Source organism: Mytilus californianus, unplaced genomic scaffold (genome assembly GCF_021869535.1).
Source record: "Mytilus californianus isolate M0D057914Y unplaced genomic scaffold, xbMytCali1.0.p SCAF_4, whole genome shotgun sequence".
Classification (NCBI taxonomy): Eukaryota; Metazoa; Mollusca; class Bivalvia; order Mytilida; family Mytilidae; genus Mytilus; species Mytilus californianus.
In genome coordinates this window covers 31,007,063-31,028,850 of record NW_026262690.1, presented here as the reverse complement: position 1 = coordinate 31,028,850, position 21,788 = coordinate 31,007,063, and the positions used below count along the sequence as shown (strand labels likewise).

Genomic DNA, 21,788 nt, shown 5'->3' with positions numbered 1-21,788 from the left:
AACATTAACACATTACAAGAAAGAGAAAAACAATCAAACAAAGAGAGCATGACGCTATTTCTATCGGCAGTTTTATTTTTAGTGAGTCATTTTAAATTTTGTGTACAAATTAGAAGAGTATAGTAATTGAAGGTTTAAGTTGTTTTAATTGATCAGATGATAATGTATAGAAGACTGTTCAATACAAGGTTGTTTATAAGGCCATGCAAGTAGTATGTTAATTTTTATTCTACTTCCATGTTAAGACATACAATTTGTAAAATTATCTTCTTAACTTTCAGAAATGGAGTTTGAATTTGACTGCCGTTTATGTGGAAAATTAGAAAAGAAGACCACACATCGTCATTTGCCTTGTGAAAAATCAAAGCACGCAAGGGACATTAAACTAACATTAAATATTGAAATTGAAAATGATCCTCATTTTTTGTCAAATTTCATATGTGAAAGTTGTCGGCTTAAATTAGTAAGATGGAGAAAAAACGTTAATAAGAAAAAGGAAGCCAAAATCAACATTGAGGTAGTGGCAATTGAATCAGACGACAGCTTGTCCCAGTCACAAGTGAAAACAAACAGTACTTGGCAAGGTATTGAATCATTGGCAAACGAATTAGGATGGGTTTCTAACATTCAAGACGGTTCAAGATGTTTTATGAAACTGCAGGAAGATAAAGTGCTTTTTAGCATATTTATTGACTCCGATCTGAACTGCAGAATCATAGTCTTAGAAAAAGTTGTTAAATTTGAAAATATTCTTGAAGATAGCACAAGTATCAATGATGCATCAATTGTTGAAAAGTTGATGAAGAAAATTACATGCATGAAGATTTGCCCAGGAAACAATGACTTTTCTGATATTTGTCGTTATCGGTATCCTAACACACTAGCAACATTTAGAAACACAGAAGATATATTATTAGCATCTGAAGAAAATTTAGCACATGGAACAACAATACGCACAGTTGCTTGTGGTATGTTATGTGATAGCCAGCAAGAAAGATGTTCAAATTGTCAAGTTTTCCGGCCAAACCTCTTCATGCAACGTAGTAGAATGAAAAACAATTCATCAGAAACAAAGCTAACGCATAGACTTGATTACATGACAACTGGTCAGTTGAAAGAGAGAGTATTGAACTCAAGGGATGAAATTAAAAGTCTTAAAAGAAAAATGGACAGTCTAAAAGAACAGTTATCTAAATACTGCGACAAGTTAGGAGTGAAGTTGGACGTTGGAATTTCAGAGTCTTTTGTAAGCATAATGAAAAAAAATAATGTCATTGCGTTATCAAAATTTAAAGAAAATAGTCCACAATACATTCTTTGGAAACAGCAACTAGAAGCGGCAACAAAGTCAAATCTGAAGCAAATGAGATGGCATCCAACTTTGTTAAGGTGGTGCATAGCTTTGCATGCAAAATCTCCATCTGCTTACAGAATGGTTAAGAAAAGCAACGTACTAACACTTCCACATGAGAATACACTCCGGGATTATACAAAGTTTACTAGTACAGGAAGTGGCTGGAATACTGACGTGATCGACAGGGCTTTACTGGACTATAGCATCTTAGATGACCCCCTGAAACAGAATATTTCGTTGCTGTTTGATGAAGTGAAAGTGAAGTCTGGACTTGTATACTGTTCTGAATCAGGCAGACTGATTGGATTTTGTGATTTGGGGTCTGTGAATAATGATATTCAGAACTTTTGCATAAATGAATCAGATACGTCAGAGCCCGGCATTGCAAGTCATATCATGACAATAATGATACGAGGCATATTTTCTAATCTCGAGTGTGTTGTTGCACATTACCCTTGCAAAGGATTCACTAGTAATCAGTTATTTTGGATTATTTGGCACGGCATTGGCATTTTAGAAAAATATGGTTTAATTGTTAGAGCTTTGGTGTGCGACGGTGCTACTCCTAACAGGAAATTCTACAGGATTCATGGACAAAACCAAGATATATGCTACTTTACAAACAATGAATATGGAGACGAAATAAATCTATACTTTATCTGTGATGCCCCTCATCTAATGAAAACAACGCGAAATAACTTCGAGAACTCAGGATGGAACAATAAAACCAGAAATTTAATGGTAAGTAATGTGACATGTTTGGCTTTTCTGCGCGAGCTTAGGCTCCCTCTTGAAGGCCGTACTTTGACCTTTAATTGTTTACTTTTTACACCTTGTGATTTGAATGGAGAGTTGTCTAATTGCCACTCATACCACATCTTAATTCCATTAGATACAAATAAAACGTCTAAAGAAAATCGAATATATTTCATTTTGAAGTAAAATGTATCGGTTTTATATATTCTAAACACTCCTGCAGTTCTTTCAATAAGAAAATGAATATACTAGAGAACCTTTATTCAATGATATGTAGAGGGCTAATGTCACACTATTGTTTAATTCTTTTTTCTCTTTCCAGTTGAACGGGAAGCCTATAAAATGGTCACAGATAGTAACACTAGTGGAAGGCGATATCCATGGAATGGGTTTGCGGCTTCTTCCTCGGATCACTTATGAACATCTTCATCTAACGCCAACTTTGAGAATGAGAGTCAAATTAGCAGTACAGGTTAGTTTTTGTTTTTTATATACTAGTACTCTGTACTAGTGCATGTGGTAAAAAAATATTAAACTCCAAAGAGACAATACACATTTGGCTTTTTTTAAATACAGAATAGGAAGGAAAATTATATTTATTTTATATACATATGGTCTTTTAAATATCAATATTTTAATTTCAGTTGTGTTTTATTTCTGTTATAATTCTTTTCAGATTCTTAGCTCCAGCGTTGCAAATGCCCTACAGCTCAAAGGCAACCCAGAAACTGAGTCAACACAACTTTTCATAAGAATGTTTGATAAATTTTTCGATTGCCTGAATGTGTCAAATACCAATTCAGGCATCTTTCAGAGGAAACCAACTTGTGCACCATACACTGATATCAATGATTGGAGATTTAAGGTTTGTATAAATGTTCTTAGTATTAAAGATTTAAGTTTTCTTTTGATTTGTGATATACTAGTAGACCCTGAGATCTTAAAAGCTCTTTCAAAGAAGTTGAAATGTATCATTAGACTTAAGAATACATGTACATACATTGTACCCAGGATCCAAATGAAAATAAGGAGATGTGGTATGGTTTGCAATGATCCACCTATCCATTGTGGATGCAGTAATATGGCTCTGAATCTCTTCAACAATAAACAAAACTCATGCATATGGTAGGAAGCTTTTAAAGGCTTAATGTCATAATTATCGTAAGATAAAAATACTTATTGTCATGCTTTTTGTTTTTTCAGTTTTGAATGTTGTCTCATCAGATTTTACCTACATTTTGTATAGTCATATCTATAAAATTGTTTTAATGAAAAAACTTGCTTAGCGAATTAAGTTTTGCATTACTTTTTTTTGCAACAGTGGCTACAGGAGGATTTCCTTAAGTTTCTAGCCAGATGGGAGCAAGAAGGAGAAAATCAAGCAGATCTTAGTAAAAAGGAAAAAAAACAACTTTGCCTTAGCAGGGAAACCCTTGAAGGACTGAGAATAACGGGTAAATTCTTATTTTGGAAAAAAGTTTATTTCAAATAATTTATCATTCCTTTACATTGCAGATAAATATTATCTGAATAATTGTGCTAGGATTAAGACAAATTTTGACTGTTTTTATGGTTAGTTATGTTTTTTGACCTAATCACTATAAACAAGGTGAAATTATTAATTTTACTCATTTCTTTTTCAGTTAACTCATTTGTGGAGTTGGGAAAGCAACTGCTTCTGCTGCCAAATGTTCGATTCCTGTTGAGCGAGAAGTTTAACCAAGATCCACTTGAGGAATACTTTTCAAAGCAGAGGGGCATGGGAGGATTTTGTGATAATCCTACTGTTAGGCAATTTCAAAGCAATGCATTAAAGTTGCAAGTTGCAAATGCTCCTGCAGTAATGGCATCTACAAGAGGAAACTGTCAGACAAGACAAAACACACAGCGAATTGAAGCACCATTAAGCAAACGGAAACACAACAGACATTGATGTATATTTTATAAGAGTGTTTAATTTATAACATAATTCATATAAGACATCGGTCTTAATTTTATTTCATATAGCTACAAAATGTACAACAATATTTTGAGGTTGTTTAATTTTCCTTGTTTAATTCTTTTCTCATACTTTTTTGTGATTTTCGTGATATTGAATTCTCTTGTTTTTTCTTAATATACATGAATACATTTGCAAATGCTTTCAGTCTAAGATTCACCCAGCATGTAATAAATTTATTAAGAAGATATAATTTAATGTCATCACTCTCTGTATGCGTCATCAATTCCATAAAAGCCTGGTTCACTGACTCACTATCCTCAATCTGCTGGTGGAGCTCATCCTTTGTGACATGCAGACTTGAAGATGCTCTATTTAAATTTGAGCGAATAATGATTTCCATTTCTTTAAAAAATATGTAGACAGGATCACTTACAGAAAAAAGTCCACCCCTATTAACAAGGATAAGCCATTCTTTTGTATAGGAGAGTAAATTTCTTGTGTCAACTTCAGATTCAGAAATCTTAAAGTTTTTAATAATGTCCCAACACAGTGCACACATAGGATTTTTTTGATATTTTGCGAAATGACGTGATAACTTTCTACATATATATCCTGCAGTAAATCTTAAGGCCTGTTCTTCAGATTCAGTAATGGTCAAAACAGATGTTTTTTCTCCTGATGTTGAAGGAATAGGGTGTCGTTTCTTCATAAGTTCCTGAAACAATTGTTGTAGAAGAAATTGCAATACTAATTTACAAATTCGGGTTGAATAATTTTCAATTTCTAAGTTGTCCATAAAACTTATAAATGTCAATTTTATGTCTGCAGACCCTCTAATTTGATGGAAGGATGCAGCTTTTTTTTCAAGTCGTGTTGAAATTAGCTGCTTACTGTTGTCGCCTTCAATAACAGATGGCCAAATATGCTGAATTAACATTTCACAATTTTCATTTGCTGCATTACTGTTTTCCAATTTTTCTACAGTTACAGTCAACATATCGCTAAATTTGTCATTGGGTTTACAAAACGACTCTGATCTTATAGTTTTTAAAGTATCAAGCACAACTGTCTTGGCACTTTCTTTAGCTTTCTCTAATGTGAATGCTGGAAAAATAGAAACATAAATAATAATTGGCATAGATAAAGGCTGAAAAGTCAGAATGATAATCATTGCTACAGAAACGAAATCTAGGTGTCCATTGTTAAAGACTATATATTGCCAGATATCAATGATTATTTTTGTCCTTGGGTTGTTGTCTCATTAACATACATTTTGTACACAATGTACACAAAATATCCCTTTCTTCAATAATACATGCAAATGTATTATCTTATAAGTTTTATGTCCAGTGGCAAATATTTCATGCATATTCCGGACAAAGAATACAAAAGGAAGGATCTGCTTTATCGGTAAACCATATACAGTGTATAGGGCTAAAAATTTTGGACTACCAGTACCTACTAAGACTTTACAAGATGTGGATGAATATCTAGATAAGCCAAAAAGAAGGGTTTTACTGTCCAATTAAAGTCACATCGATGACGTAAAAAAAGGCAAAAATCATTTCCTAAACACTTCTTCCCAAAATGAAAATGTACCGTAAAAAAACATTATTTTGGACAATATTATAGCAGCTTACCATATTCCTTTACAGTATTCCCGGACTTAGTTTTTATTTGTTTGGAAGACTTCTTTTCTTTTTCTGAAAATTAAAACAAATCGAACATAAAAAATTGAACATTTTGACAAATGCTCAAAATATTGATTTGCCATAAAATTTTCATATATTTTATGGGTAATAAATAAATTAAAACCTATCAATTTAATAGTTGTCATCCCGTCAATTTATATCAACTTACATTTTAACATGTATGTTTTAAAGAACAATGTTAGAGTGTGTCAATATTCTAAATTTTAACTTATATTATTCATAAAAAAGTATTAGATACTAATAAATGAGATAGCAGGCTATTATATAAAATTATGATTCCTGTATCAATGTTATACAATGAATAAAACACTTTACAATTTATTCGTCTTTGATGTCTACATGTAAAAAATAAGTGTTTGCCAATTATGTATTCTGACACACATGTATGCACAGAATAAAAAAACTTTTGTAAAAATTAACATACCCGAGACTACAATTGGTTTGTCATGTCCAAGACACTCATAACACACCCAATCTGAAGGTCCGTCATCTATTGAAACATTTAATCCAACACAGCGTATATGGTAAAACTTAATTTTACAGTCTGGACCCTCACATTCTATTATATCAGCCACCACATCTGATTTGCAATGGCAATAAACTTCGGTTTCAGTTTCCGAAGTTTCAAAGTCATCAAAAATTTCATCGGGAACGTCCTCCATCTTTACAAACTATAGTTTTTTTTAAACCGTTATTGATCGTTTTTAAAGATAACTTCAGACAATTTTGACTTCCTTAGTATTTATGACAACATCCGGTTTGTTCGTATATTTCCGTGAACACGACAATAACCGGAAAGTGTCAGTGATTTGATCTATCACATGCCGAGTAGTCAATTACCATGCCATATATTAAACCAATTAACGAGTTATCGAAAGATGGGCGGTAACGCAGATGAAACCTTTGAACTGGCGTTGTAGTTATTCCTTTCAATATTACTTCCATGATCTAATCAAATTGGAAAACCATGCATTGACAAGGAAGCAAATAGATCCTGGTGATAATATTTTTGATACATATGGTTTTAGTAAATCTAAAGGTATCAGGATTTGTTCTCATAATGTTAATAGGATTGAAAGTAAATATGATGAAATCAAACACACACTTATGTTTTCAAAAAACCCACCTGATGTAGTGGGCATGTGTGAAACATTTTTAACTAAAAACACTACAGATAATGAATTACAAATACCTGGTTACTTATCTGAAAGAAAAGACAGAACTTCCCAGGGTGGGGGTGGTTTGATTGTTTATTTTTCTGAAAAAATAAAATTTTCAAGACAAATCAACATTGAAATAAGAGGTATTGAAACAATGTGGTTTGAAGTAAAACCAGATTATAAAAAATCATTTTTACTATGTTTTGTGTACAGACCGCCAAAGTCAACAATAGACTGGATTGATGATTTTGAAAAAGAACTAGGAATGGCAGTGACCATTAATTCAGATATAATATTATTGGGTGATTTTAATATGAACTTTAAAGCACCAAGCAAACCTCCTCAAAAATGGCTGAGTGTTTTAGAATCATTCAATCTTCAACAATTGATTGTAGATGCTACAAGGGTTACAAAGGATACTAGTACATTGATTGATCATATCTATGTCAGTAATCTAGATAAGGTACAGGAATCACATGTCTGTAAATATGCAATTAGTGACCATTATCCTATTTGTTTAACAAGGAAAGAAGTTAATAAAGACAAAAAGAATACACACAGTACAATCACATACAGGAATTTCAAAAAATTTGACCAAAATGAATTTCTATTAGACCTACAAAGTACATCTTTTTATACTTATAACTTTTTTACTTCCTGTGCTGAAAAACTAAGAGAGCAAAGAGATATTACATCTGTTGACAAGGCAGATTTCAATAATCTTAGCACATTCATTAATAATCAATTAAAACAACAAAAACATGAGAAATTTACCATACCACCAATAAAGATAAATGAGCTATTTGATGAGTTAACCAAACTTGATGTAAATAAATCATCAGGAACTGATAATATTGGACCCAAAATCCTTAAAATAAGTGCCCCATATATTGCCACTCCTCTCACATATATATTCAACAGAATGATAGATACTGGTATATATCCTTCATTACTGAAAAATGCTATGGTAACATTAGTTTACAAAGATGGTGACAAGGTTTTAGCAACAAATTACAGACCAATATCTGTTCTTCCATCTCTATCAAAAGTATTAGAAAGGCATGTCTCAAATAACATGTACAAGTACTTGTCTAAATTTAAACTTTTACATCCTACACAATCAGGTTTCAGGCCACATCATTCTTGTCAAACTGCACTTATTGATATCATTGACAAATGGCTGCAAGAAATGAATGATGGTAATTTAAACTTAGCAATACTGTTGGACTTCAAAAAAGCATTTGATCTTGTAGATCATGACATTCTTTGCTTAAAGCTTGCTATTTACGGATTCAGTGAGTCTGCAGTAGGTTTTTTTAGGTCATACCTAAGTAATAGAACACAGCAAGTAAACATTTACAATGTTAATTCTGATAAAAAAGATGTGGAATTTGGTGTCCCCCAAGGATCTATACTAGGTCCTCTATTATTTGTCTTATTTATAAATGACCTTCCCCTTTGCATTAAAAATTGTAAAACAGACTTGTATGCTGATGATACTACTCTCCATAAATCCGGGAAAAACATAGAAAGTTTACATGATGATGTACAAGAAGATTTATGCAGAGTTGAAGAATGGTGCAAAATTAATAATATGTTCATCAATACCAAAAAAACAAAATGTTTGGTTACTGGAACAAGTCAGAAGTTATCAACTCAATCTTTTCAACCAAATTTACTAATAAATTCAGAAACACTACAAAATTCATCATGTGAAAAATTATTAGGTGTTAAAATTGACAGCACACTTAGCTGGACAAATCAAATTGATCAAATTTGTGCTAGCATTTCATCAAGAATATACCTTCTTTCTAAATTAAAGAAATTTTTAGATATTAATGGCAGGAAAGCATACTATAATGGGTATATTCTGCCGCTCATCGATTACTGCTGTATTGTTTGGGGAGAATGTAAAAATGAAGGGATGGTAAGAATATTAAAACTTCAAATAAAATGCTCCGCTGGGGCGCAGCTTGATACGACCGCAGAGGTCGAACCCTGAACAGTTGGGGCAAGTATGGACACAACATTCAAGCTTGATACAGCACTGAATTTGGATTGTAATTAAATATTTGACAAAGCATAGGTTTCTGACACAGAATGAATGTGGTCTAAGAACTTAAAAAATTTTAATTTACCTATTCAAACCATATCATTATTATTTGCTTTTATATAAAAAATCAGAAATAACCAATTTAAAATGGAAAATTTTAAAGAAACAAAGAGGAAAAAAAAATCCCCCCCCCAAATTTTTGAACCCCATCACCCCCAAACTCAATCCCAGCCTTCCCTTTGTGGTATGGTACTTTGCAGTACAATTTCAGAGAGATCCATACACTTGAACACAAGTTATTGTCTGGAAACTAGAAAAATGCTTATTTTTTTGTCCCTTTTCGGCCCCTTATTCCTAAACGTTTTGGGCAATTACCCCAAACTCAATTCCAGCTTTCCCTTTGTGATATGGAACCTTGTAGTACAATTTTATAAAGATCCATACACTTACACACAAGTTATTGTCATGAAACTAGAAAAATGCTTGTTTTTTGCCCCTTTTTGGTCCCTAATTCCTAAAATTTGGAGGCAATTACCCCCAAAATCAATCCCAGTATTCCCTTTGTGATATGGAACCTTGTGGTACAATGTCAGAGAGATCCATACACTAACACACAAGTTATGTCTGGAAGTTACAATAAAATGCTCCGCTGGGGCGCAGCTTGATACGGCCGCAGAGGTCGAACCCTGAACAGTTGGGGCAAGTATGGACACAACATTCAAGCTTGATACAGCACTGAATTTGGATTGTAATTAAATATTTGACACAGCATAGGTTTCTGACACAGAATGAAAGTGGTCTAAGAACTTAAAAATTTTTAATTAACCTATTCAAACCATATCATTATTATTTGCTTTTATATATAAAAAATCAGAAATAACCAATTTAAAATGGAAAATTTTAAAGAAAAAAAAAGGAAAAAAAAATCCCCCCCCCCCCAAATTTTTGAACCCCCTTATGATTCATCACCCCCAAACTCAATCCCAGCCTTCCCTTTGTGGTATGGTACCTTGCAGTACAATTTCAAAGAGATCCATACACTTGAACACAAGTTATTGTCTGGAAACTAGAAAAATGCTTGTTTTTGGCCCCTTTTTGGCCCCAAATTCCTTAACATTTAGGGCAATTACCCCCAAACTCAAACCCAGCTTTCCCTTTGTGATATGGAACCTTGCAGTACAATTTCATAAAGATCCATACACTTACACACAAGTTATTGTCCTGAAACTAGAAAAATGTTTGTTTTTTTGCCCTTTTATGGCCCCTAATTCCTAAAATTTTGAGGGAATTACCCCCAAAATCAATGCCAGCCTTCCCTTTGTGGTATGGTACCTTGCAGTACAATTTCAGAGAAATCCATACACTTGAACACAAGTTATTGTCTGGAAACTAGAAAAATGCTTATTTTTGGCCCCTTATTCCTAAACTTTTTGGGCAATTACCCCCAAACTCAAACCCAGCTTTCCCTTTGTGATATGGAACCTTGTAGTACAATTTCATAAAGATCCATACACTTACACACAAGTTATTGTCATGAAACTAGAAAAATGCTTGTTTTTTGCCCCTTTTTGGCCCCTAATTCCTAAAATGTGGAGGCAATTACCCCCAAAATCAATCCCAGCATTCCCTTTGTGATATGGAACCTTGTGATACAATGTCAGAGAGATCCATACACTTACACACAAGTTATTGTCTGGAAACTAGAAAAATGCTTGTTTTTTGCCCCTTTTTGGCCCCTAATTCCTAAAATTTGGAGGCAATTACCCCCAAAATCAATCCCAGCATTCCCTTTGTGATATGGAACCTTGTGGTACAATGTCAGAGAGATCCATACACTTACACACAAGTTATGTCTGGAAGTTACAAAAATGCTTATTTTTGGCCCCTAATTCCTTAACTGTTGGTACCATAACCCCCAAAATCAATCCCCACCTTCCTTTTGTGGTATTGAACCTTATGGTAAAATTTCATAGAGATCCATTCACTTTAACTAAAGTTAGAGTGCGAAAAACTAATGTGTCTTCGGACGACGACGACGACGCCAACGTCATACCAATATATGACCACAAAAATTTTTTTGCAGTCGTATAAAAAGAGCAGCAAGATTAATTCTTGATGCAGACCCTTTATCCCCATCAGCCCCCTTATTTAAAGAACTTGGATGGATGACAGTTGAAAACAGAATCAAATACCACAAATATTTACTGCTACATAAATGTATGCGGAAAGAAGCACCACAGTACCTACTTCAAAAGTTTCAACTTATATCTGTTAATAATCCTTATGCTTTAAGGGGTGTCACTCAAGGTAATTTGATAGTTCCTAAGCCAAAAACTGAACTGTTTAAAAAATCTTTTGCTTATTCTGGATCAGTTTTATGGAACGGACTACCATATGAAATGCGTAAAGTGCAAAACACTTTTTCTTTTAAACAAATTATAAAACAATACTTGAGACAGTCCCAATATTCAGTCTTGAAATGATTGCAACTATTACTCTTTTTTTAGAATGTATGATTTTGATTTGTATATAATATCTATTCACTACATGCAATCTGTAACTGTTTTATATGTTCTAATTATGGTACATGTATACTGAACTATCATGACTATACGATTGTGTTAATATGTTGTATGTTTGCTTTTTTTCTTTTATTATTATTTTTTACATGTATTGTATATGAGGGCCTCAGGGAAGATTAGTAATTGTAACTAACTGTGTTTACCCTCTTTAAATAAAGAATTTATTATTATTATTATTATTATAACTACATTCATCAAACTGATTAATGTATGAAGTTTAAGATTTACCTGTCAATTCTGTGATGACTTTAATGATGTGGTACAATGCAGGTATACAAATCACCAAGGGTTCAACATAGGATAACCAGTAATAAATCAACATATGCTGTAATATATTCAGATAACTACAGTTTAAAACAAATAAGATATTGACATGTCATTGTTCATTCTATCTTGAATTCCAGAGAGACTTTTAAGTGAAGCTGAGACTCATTCCCAATTGATCAATTCAGAAATTCAACTTTTCTCTTTCTGTTGAACAGATTCATCTTCTGGCAAAGGAAACTATAATTTGAATAAAATAATATAATCCTTATAATTAAAAAAAAATACAAATTGTAAAGAGTAAATCTATTTCTTACCATTAACAACTTCGGGGACAGAGAGCTATCTTGTAGAATGATACCCAGTTCACTGGCTGATTTGTTGTCTCTCAGAGAGAGCTCAAACAAAAATTTAACTGTAAGAAAAAAAAATCTGCACTGTGAAACATAATCCTTTGTTTTGGTTCCTTTCTATAATTTTACAATTAAGAAATCTATTATAACTGTAATGGATTGTGCATGTCACAATATATTCAAATTAATCACAATAATACAATGTGTTTGTAAAAATCATAAAAGCTCAAGAAGGGTACACAATTAATACCCATCAAATTCTTATGTTACAATCCAAAGAAAATCAGTATGGAGTTACTAGAACCCATCTAAAACTTAGGGGGAATTCTGGTGCTCAAGAAGGGTACACAATTAATACCCATCAAATTCTTATGTTACAATCCAAAGAAAATCAGTATGAAGTTACAAGAACCCATCTAAAACTTAGGGAGAATTCTGGTGCTCAAGAAGGGTACACAATTAATACCCATCAAATTCTTATGTTACAATCCAAAGAAAATCAGTATGGAGTTACAAGAACCCATCTAAACCTCAGGGGGAATTCTGGTGCTCAAGAAGGGTACATAATTAATACCCATCAAATTCTTATGTTACAATCCAAAGAAAATCAGTATGGAGTTACAAGAACCCATCTAAAACTTAGGGGGAATTCTGGTGCTCAAGAAGGGTACACAATTAATACCCATCAAATTCTTATGTTACAATTCAAAGAAAATCAGTATGGAATTACAAGAACCCATCTAAAACTTAGGGGGAATTCTGGTGCTCAAGAAGGGTACACAATTTATACCCATCAAATTCTTATGTTACAATCCAAAGAAAATCAGTATGGAATTACAAGAACCCATCTAAAACTTAGGGGGAATTTTGGTGCTCAAGAAGGGTACACAATTAACACTGATCAAACTCTTATGTTATAATTCAAAGAAAAGTCATGATCAGTGATAATACAAAATCAGATTGTTATATGTCTCTTGTTTAAACTGAACTTTTAAAAATGTGATTTTTTCATTATATATTTCTATCATATACTCTCCATATACCAGAAAACCTCAAATATAACATTGTGCATGAGGAAAATTGTAAATGTTTGTATGTTATTCAACATTCTTTCCATACACTTCTACAATTTCCCCTTTATTGTTCAGATGAATATTAGGGTACTTGGGGTAAACAACCAAACATTAAATAAGAGTGATAAAATCTTTCATATATCTATAGATCCAAAACACATTGACATCAATAAAAAAGTCAAAATTTAAGTCAACTATGCCTGAGAAATTGTAACACAAATGTTCTTATAAGTCAATAAATTATAAAGTGACATTTTACTATCAAAATATTTATTATAAATCATGACCAACTAAACTGACCACTAAGATTATATGTATTATATATCTGGTATAGCTAATGTAAGTTTCCTACCTAAATCTGTTCTTTTATCATCTGATAAGTTACTCATCAATTCATATGTACCATGCTGACTAGCATCCTGCTCAACCAAGTGTGGCTGACACTGGAAGCAGCTTAGAAATCCAGCTGGTGTCATACCCTCTTTGTCATCCTCAAATTTGACACGTTTCACTGATTTTTCTCCATTCCCACCATTCTTGGAAGAATAAAACTGATCAAGTTGTGAGACAATATGTGTGGCCTCAGAGCCTGACAGATCAAGTGATTTTTCAAGAATTTCCTGGAAAATAAAATGTTTAAATGTAAATTGTACAGTAAGAAAAAGCATGATGAGCAAGTTTGACTCTCCTGCTGCCTATTTACAAAATGTACATTTTGGGGAATTTATTTGAAAGGTGGTGTGAACTAGAGACATACACTGGCAACACATGGGTTTATGGTGTGTCTCATATGGTGAAACTGAGAAATTCATTAAGTTTTTGTTGGATGGTAATAGTCTGTCAAATGAGCAGACAAATATTGATCATTAGAAAGACAATTCAAACTTTAAAAATACCACAAAACCTGGGTCAACCTGAAGACATCTTGAGCTGTAAGTCATCATTATACACTACTGTACCCCATAAGCTCCAGATTTGCAGGCAATACAAAAAACAGTATATTAAGAACATTTTTCTGATATTTTCTAAGACTAAGGGCCATAACTTCAATAACAAGCATACTGTGGATTCATTTATTTTCATGGGTACCAATTTTTGTGGATTGAGGAAAGGTAACATTTTTGTGTTTGCCAAAGTCTGCCTACAAACCTATAAAGAATTTCTAATTCATTGAACATTTAAATTTATGGTTCACCTTTACTTGCGAAATCAACGAAAATTGGTATTCAACGAATAATAATGAATTCACAGTAACAAAAAAATTCATGAAATCTGTTTGATTTCAGAATGAGAGACATTAAAAACACTTTATGCCCAGCAACATTTCCAAAATAACCAGCCACAACAATGATTTATTAAAAGACTTTAAATGTGTGTTATTAAACTTGAAAATAAATACAACTGTATTTCAAGGTAAGAAATCATAGTATTCTTTATGATTGCATAAAGTTATCTTAAAAACAGATGTTTAATAACTTCCAATGAGACAGCAAAACAACAATAAAAGGCATCAAGAGACCATGAACATTTAGACAATAGTAATAATATTTCAATATAGGTCCTGAAACATAAAGTTAATCATATACCTCACTGCTCTGATTATTCTCCTGATTAGTTATAGCTTGGTGACTTTTTACTAACATTTGGTATGTCTGTAGTAATCCGTCCTTTAGCTCGCTATATCTAACAAACATCTTACTGTCTATATCTAAACAATCTGAAAACAAGATACAGAATAATGTGTAAACATCTGAACTAATTATCAGATTGGAAAAGCAATTCCATGTTTTCAATTTTTTTTATATTTAGTTGAAGAGAAGTGTTCTCTAGATCAGAAATATTTTGTTTGAAAGAATGTTGTGCAATTGACCGATTATATAATAATGAAGTTTAAAATTCTTCTCTAAAATTACCATTATTTTCTATATTCTATGAATACTTTAAAGTATCTGTACCATAGAATAGCAGTCAAATAATCATAATTTTTGAGAAAAAAATCGAAACATAAGTTTTACATTTAATTACAGCAACTAAACAATTCCAGTTCTTAAAGTTTGAAGATTATTTCCACCAGAAAAAATCTGTCTGATAAAATGAATATTAACTACTGATAAGTTTTTGAACTAAATAAAATTTTTCAAACTGATTCTTACCTTTATCAGTGAACTGCTGTAGACATGCTTGAAGTATTTTTCTTACCTTTATCAGTGAACTGCTGTAGACATGCTTGAAGTACTTTTCTTACCTTTATCAGTGAACTGCTGTAGACATGCTTGAAGTATTTTTCTTACCTTTATCAGTGAACTGCTGTAGACATGCTTGAAGTATTTTTCTTACCTTTATCAGTGAACTGCTGTAGACATGCTTGAAGTATTTTTCTTACCTTTATCAGTGAACTGCTGTAGACATGCTTGAAGTACTTTTCTTACCTTTATCAGTGAACTGCTGTAGACCTGCTTGAAGTATTTTTCTCATCACATTCACTGACAGATACTTTGTAGATAAAACTCTCTCTACACCCTGAATGGCAAAAGAAAATAATTGTTTATACATTATATCAAAGCAAAACATACAGGATCACAAGACTTACTGAAATTATTGGAGGTTATAGACCACACCCACCACAAATATCTAACTCCTCCAAAAAAAAAAAAAAAATAGACATACAAACAAAGATAAACAACAAATGTCACATGGTCCAGCAAGTATGACTTCATACAGACACAAAATGTGGTGGAAGTTTGAAATGATGGAAACAAGAATGTGTCCATAGTACACGGATGCCCCACTCGCACTATCATTTTCTATGTTCAGTGGACTGTGAAATTGGGTTCAAAACTCTAATTTGGCATTATATTAGAAAGATCATATCAAAGGGAACATGTGCATTAAGTTTCAAGCTGATTGAACTTCAACTTCAGCAAAAACTACCTTGACCAAAAACTTTAACCTGAAGTGGGACAGACCGACGGACGAATGGATGCAGACCGAAAAACATAATGCCCCTCTACTATCGTAGGTGGGGCATAATAAATGTCCATTCTGCATACAACAGGCACCTTTGACAATTACATCTCTAGAAGATTCTGTTTTCTACCTAACAGACAGCTTTTTAAGTATGTATCATTTTTAGTTTATTGTTTGTATAAATAAAGCTGTTTCTTGTTTTCCCTTTAAAAATTTGTTCACATTTGTTCTTCAGTGCCTTTAATAGTATACTATACAGTATGGGTTTTGCTCACTGTTGAAAGCCTTATGGTTACCTGTAATAATTCACATCTTTGACCTTTGGTCTTTATATGGATAGTTGTCTAATTGGGCATTAAACCTTATCTTATGTTTCTTACCTACAAAGAAGGAAAGATATAATTTATTCAAATCTATTCAAAATGTGCATTTAAGCATACTGGTATGCAAATTTGTTAACTGGTATCTTAATTGACAACAGCAACATTTTTTTTCAGATAATTGGAATATCAAAACGCTAGTTATAAACTTAATTCATTTGCAATTCAACATTTTTAAAGTAACCAGAAATAGATCTTCATTGATCTTCTAATAAAGCTTTTTTCTGATCACATATTCAGTGGCTTTCTTAATTTGAATTCTAATATGACGAAATTCTTTCGCTTTGGAAACAAAGCCATGTCCTAATTCCTATAGAACATCGACTGCATGTGATTGACGTCACAAATGAAATTTTTTGAATAACTTCGGAGATCAAAATGGACATTTATGTTGCTATTGCTTGCTATGAATTTGAATAAAATCATTCTAAAAGGTAAGTTTACATGTATCTGTTAATTTTTATCGTGAAACTTGATTTTCTATAATGTTTTGGCTTCATTGCATGAATTCTTCAAAACAGTGTTTAATCTATTTTTTTTAGTTTTACCTGCTGGGCAATACTTGAGATTTTCATGTCTAGAATCAGTGACTTCACAGCTGATTCCAATGTCTCTGGAAAGAATAAAACCATTCATTTTACTATTAATAAACCAAGTTCTTTCATATAGGTTAAAATTTGTAATTTAAGTACATGTATAAATAAAGTTGGAAAAAAAACAACCACATGTCCAAATGTTCATTTTTATTTTCTTCTGAACATACATTTTCTTACTAATTTAAAAAAAAAAAACATATCAATAAATTTGCTCTTTCTATATTAAAGTGTAGTTTACCTGATTCTTCAGTGTTGTCCTTTAACACAAGTTTTAACTGCTTAAGCAAATGGAGATCCCTTGCTCTTTTACTGTTTTTATCACTAAAATGATATAATATCTATTATGAAACTTTCTAAACAGCATAAAGTTAATTTTAGAACTTAACTGCCTAATTTTGTAGAAAGTAAATTGAAGTAAAATGACAGTGTGGTCTATCCTGACAACTAGAATAACATTGAGTAATAGAACAATGTATTTACATATCCAATTATATACAAACATAATCTATTCTAATATAATGTTTCCCTTTTGCTTTGTAAACAAAGCCATGTTCTAATTCCAACAGAATATTGGGTGCATGTGATTGATGTCACAATTAAAATTGCAACATTGGTTATGTTTTGACCAACACAAGAGATAAAATGTGTGTTTGTGTTGTTGTTGGTCTTTATGAAATTATATAAAATCATTCTTAAAGTATGTTTACATATTCATGTTTTTTATAAATCTTCAAACAGTTGGTTCTCTATAACGTTCTTCAAATCAAATAGTTGCCTTTCGAAAGTGTCTTATAGGTGAGCTTCAAAGAACAAAGGTTCTAAATTTTCCTATTAGATTTATATTTGTCAACATTTGACACTACACTAAAGCTTGGTATAAAAATATTGACAAATATAATGCTACCCATTTTAAAATCTGCAGAAAGCATGGCACGAAAGAATTATTTCTTAATGTTTTGTTCTACATCAAATTTTTTTCTCCAAAAACCTCAGACATAACAAACTAAATCAAAATACTGATAAGAATTAGGGTTTCGGAAAAAATAGTGGGTGATAAAGGTGCACTATCTAAGTAACAAAAAAAAAGAGGACAGACTCACTGATGCAATGACTGCTGACTGATAAAATAAATAAATATTTTCATGATTTATTATCATTTATACTTTAAATTATACTGTAGTGAGCAGTTGATATTTGTACTCTACCTTATGTATAGACATGCATATGTAATAATGGTAAGATTACAGTGACTATGTGTTATTAATGAGAGAAAGTGTGAGTGTGAGTAGCCTTCTACCTTATGTATAGACATGCATACATAATAATGGTAAGATTACAGTGACTGTGTGTTAGTAATGAGAGAAAGTGTGAGTGTGAGTAGCCTTCTACCTTATGTATAGACATGCCTACGTAATAATGGTAAGATTACAGTGACTATGTGTTATTAATGAGAGAAAGTGTGAGTGTGAGTAGCCTTCTACCTTATGTATAGACATGCATACATAATAATGGTAAGATTACAGTGACTGTGTGTTAGTAATGAGAGAAAGTGTGAGTGTGAGTAGCCTTCTACCTTATGTATAGACATGCATACATAATAATGGTAAGATTACAGTGACTGTGTGTTAGTAATGAGAGAAAGTGTGAGTGTGAGTAGCCTTCTACCTTATGTATAGACATGCATACATAATAATGGTAAGATTACAGTGACTGTGTGTTAGTAATGAGAGAAAGTGTGAGTGTGAGTAGCCTTCTACCTTATGTATAGACATGCCTACATAATAATGGTAAGATTACAGTGACTGTGTGTTAGTAATGAGAGAAAGTGTGAGTGTGAGTAGCCTTCTACCTTATGTATAGACATGCCTACATAATAATGGTAAGATTACAGTGACTGTGTGTTAGTAATGAGAGAAAGTGTGAGTGTGAGTAGCCTTCTACCTTATGTATAGACATGCCTACATAATAATGGTAAGATTACAGTGACTGTGTGTTAGTAATGAGAGAAAGTGTGAGTGTGAGTAGCCTTCTACCTTATGTATAGACATGCCTACGTAATAATGGTAAGATTACAGTGACTGTGTGTTAGTAATGAGAGAAAGTGTGAGTGTGAGTAGCCTTCTACCTTATGTATAGACATGCCTACGTAATAATGGTAAGATTACAGTGACTGTGTGTTATTAATGAGAGAAAGTGTGAGTGTGAGTAGCCTTCTACCTTATGTATAGACATGCCTACTTAATAATGGTAAGATTACAGTGACTGTGTGTTAGTAATGAGAGAAAGTGTGAGTGTGAGTAGCCTTCTACCTTATGTATAGACATGCCTACGTAATAATGGTAAGATTACAGTGACTGTGTGTTAGTAATGAGAGAAAGTGTGAGTGTGAGTAGCCTTCTACCTTATGTAAAGACATGCCTACGTAATAATGGTAAGATTACAGTGACTGTGGGTTAGTAATGAGAGAAAGTGTGAGTGTGAGTAGCCTTCTACCTTATGTATAGACATGCCTACGTAATAATGGTAAGATTACAGTGACTGTGGGTTAGTAATGAGAGAAAGTGTGAGTGTGAGTAGCCTTCTACCTTATGTATAGACATGCCTACGTAATAATGGTAAGATTACAGTGACTGTGTGTTAGTAATGAGAGAAAGTGTGAGTGTGAGTAGCCTTCTACCTTATGTATAGACATGCCTACGTAATAATGGTAAGATTACAGTGACTGTGTGTTAGTAATGAGAGAAAGTGTGAGTGTGAGTAGCCTTCTACCTTATGTATAGACATGCCTACGTAATAATGGTAAGATTACAGTGACTGTGTGTTAGTAATGAGAGAAAGTGTGAGTGTGAGTAGCCTTCTACCTTATGTATAGACATGCCTACGTAATAATGGTAAGATTACAGTGACTGTGTGTTAGTAATGAGAGAAAGTGTGAGTGTGAGTAGCCTTCTACCTTATGTATAGACATGCCTACGTAATAATGGTAAGATTACAGTGACTGTGTGTAAGTAATGAGAGAAAGTGTGAGTGTGAGTAGCCTTCTACCTTATGTTTAGACATGCCTACGATCTACCTTATGTATAGACATGCATACATAATAATGGTAAGATTACAGTGACTGTGTGTTAGTAATGAGAGAAAGTGTGAGTGTGAGCAGCCTCTATTTTTCAGTAATTATATTCTTGTATAATATACATGAATTTAAAAAAACAAAATGGATAGTCTTGTACATATTATTCAATGTTTAACCCAAAAACCATAGTCAGGTGGTGATTGTAGGGGTATTGTAAAATCCTGACTATTGAAAACAAATAAAAGATAAAAAAAAAAAAATTGACTGCTGACTGTCAGATCAATTAATAAACTGTTAACACAGAGATATGTCTTGCCTTTTTGTAATTTTGATAATGAAAATGTTGAAATTAAAATAGCAATACTTTAACATGTAAGTTATGCAAATATTCAAAGTCAATGAACCATGACTGAAGGTACATGTCTAAAATTTCCATGGAAATGAGATGTGCCAATGCTAATACAACAGCATACCAAATACCATTGACATATTATAAGTCTTTCCCTTTAAACAAACCTAAACACAAACATTAACTTCCAAATTATGTAAAAGTTTCAAAGTCAATGAACCATGATGAGGGGGTGGGGCTATATAATCTCCGTGGAAACAAGACTTGCAAATGTATTTTCATGCAAAATATCATTGACTTAACATTAGTGGTTTATCTAATCACAAAACTAAGTAAAAGTTTCAAAGTCAATACACCATGACTGAGGGGGGGGCCAAATATTCTCCATGGAAATGAGATGTGCTAATGCTTATGCAACTGCATACCAATTAACATTGGCCTACCACTAATGATTCCCCTTAAACTGACCTAATCACAAACTAATACATGTAAACTAAGCAAAATTTTCAAAATCAATAGACCATGACTGAGGGGGCAGAACCAAATTATCTCCATGGAAATGAGATGTGCCAATGATTATACAACTGCACACTAAATATCATTGACCTTCCACTAGTGGTTCCCCATAAACTGACCTAATCACAAATAATACATGTAAACTAAGCAAAAGTTTTAAAGTCAATAGACCATGACTAAGGTGGCAGGGCCAAATAATCTCCGTGGAAATGAGATTTGCCAATGCTAATACAACTGCATACCAAATATCATTGACCTACCATTAGTGGTTCACCATAAACTAGGCCTAATCACAATCTAATACATTGTTGACGCCGCCGCTGCCGCCAGAAACAGCATACCTAAGTCTCGATTTTGACTCCGTCAAGGCGAGGCAAAAACTCTATAACACTAATATTCTATAGTGTGGAGAAGAGTTACATATTTTTTTAAATAATCTAATATCCAAAAGACATTGTTACAGCCAATGAATATATGATGAAATAGAAATGAAATATACTGATGTTAATGCAAATGGGTGTCAGTTATTACTCATTTATCATAAAATTCTTCTTAAACTCACCTAAGAAATGTAAACTATACAATAATCCATGACTGTAGGGGCTAAGTATTCATATTAGAGGTTAGATGGACTGTTGCTAGCATATCTGCATATCAC

General features: G+C 32.7%; 2 protein-coding genes across 3 annotated transcripts in view; both read right to left on the bottom strand.

Moving 5' to 3' along the window:
• LOC127739434 (rab3 GTPase-activating protein non-catalytic subunit-like) overlaps positions 1 to 21,788 on the bottom strand; it is a 71,037-nt gene that overhangs the window by 29,439 nt on the left and 19,810 nt on the right. Inside the window, exons 15-21 of the mRNA XM_052251197.1 lie at positions 17,431 to 17,513; positions 17,145 to 17,209; positions 15,679 to 15,769; positions 14,836 to 14,966; positions 13,602 to 13,869; positions 12,141 to 12,238; positions 11,788 to 11,884 (exon numbers count right to left, since the gene is read on the bottom strand). Coding sequence (XP_052107157.1) covers positions 11,788 to 11,884; positions 12,141 to 12,238; positions 13,602 to 13,869; positions 14,836 to 14,966; positions 15,679 to 15,769; positions 17,145 to 17,209; positions 17,431 to 17,513 — 833 coding nt within the window. The remainder of the gene's footprint in view (positions 1 to 11,787; positions 11,885 to 12,140; positions 12,239 to 13,601; positions 13,870 to 14,835; positions 14,967 to 15,678; positions 15,770 to 17,144; positions 17,210 to 17,430; positions 17,514 to 21,788) is intronic.
• LOC127739457 (uncharacterized) lies at positions 4,046 to 6,714 on the bottom strand. Of its 2 annotated transcripts, none has more exons than XM_052251250.1 (3): positions 6,189 to 6,714; positions 5,693 to 5,755; positions 4,046 to 5,156 (listed from the first exon to the last, which is right to left on the bottom strand). In XM_052251250.1, the coding sequence occupies exons 1-3, from the start codon at positions 6,424 to 6,426 to the stop codon at positions 4,150 to 4,152; spliced, it is 1,308 nt and encodes a 435-aa protein (XP_052107210.1). In that variant the 5' UTR covers positions 6,427 to 6,714; the 3' UTR covers positions 4,046 to 4,149. The 2 variants fall into 2 exon arrangements, with proteins under 2 accessions (XP_052107210.1, XP_052107211.1); XM_052251251.1 differs by having other exon boundaries at positions 4,046 to 4,767.

What these genes read in the sequence shown, in the direction of transcription:
- LOC127739457 (XM_052251250.1), bottom strand. Translation starts at nt 6,426, where the DNA reads ATGGAGGACGTTCCCGATGAAATTTTTGATGACTTTGAAACTTCGGAA. An exon ending in CAAACCAATTGTAGTCTCGG is followed by an intron (nt 5,756 to 6,188) that starts GTATGTTAATTT and finishes TTTAATTTTCAG; the next exon opens with AAAAAGAAAAGAAGTCTTCC. An exon ending in GAATACTGTAAAGGAATATG is followed by an intron (nt 5,157 to 5,692) that starts GTAAGCTGCTAT and finishes CTATTTTTCCAG; the next exon opens with CATTCACATTAGAGAAAGCT.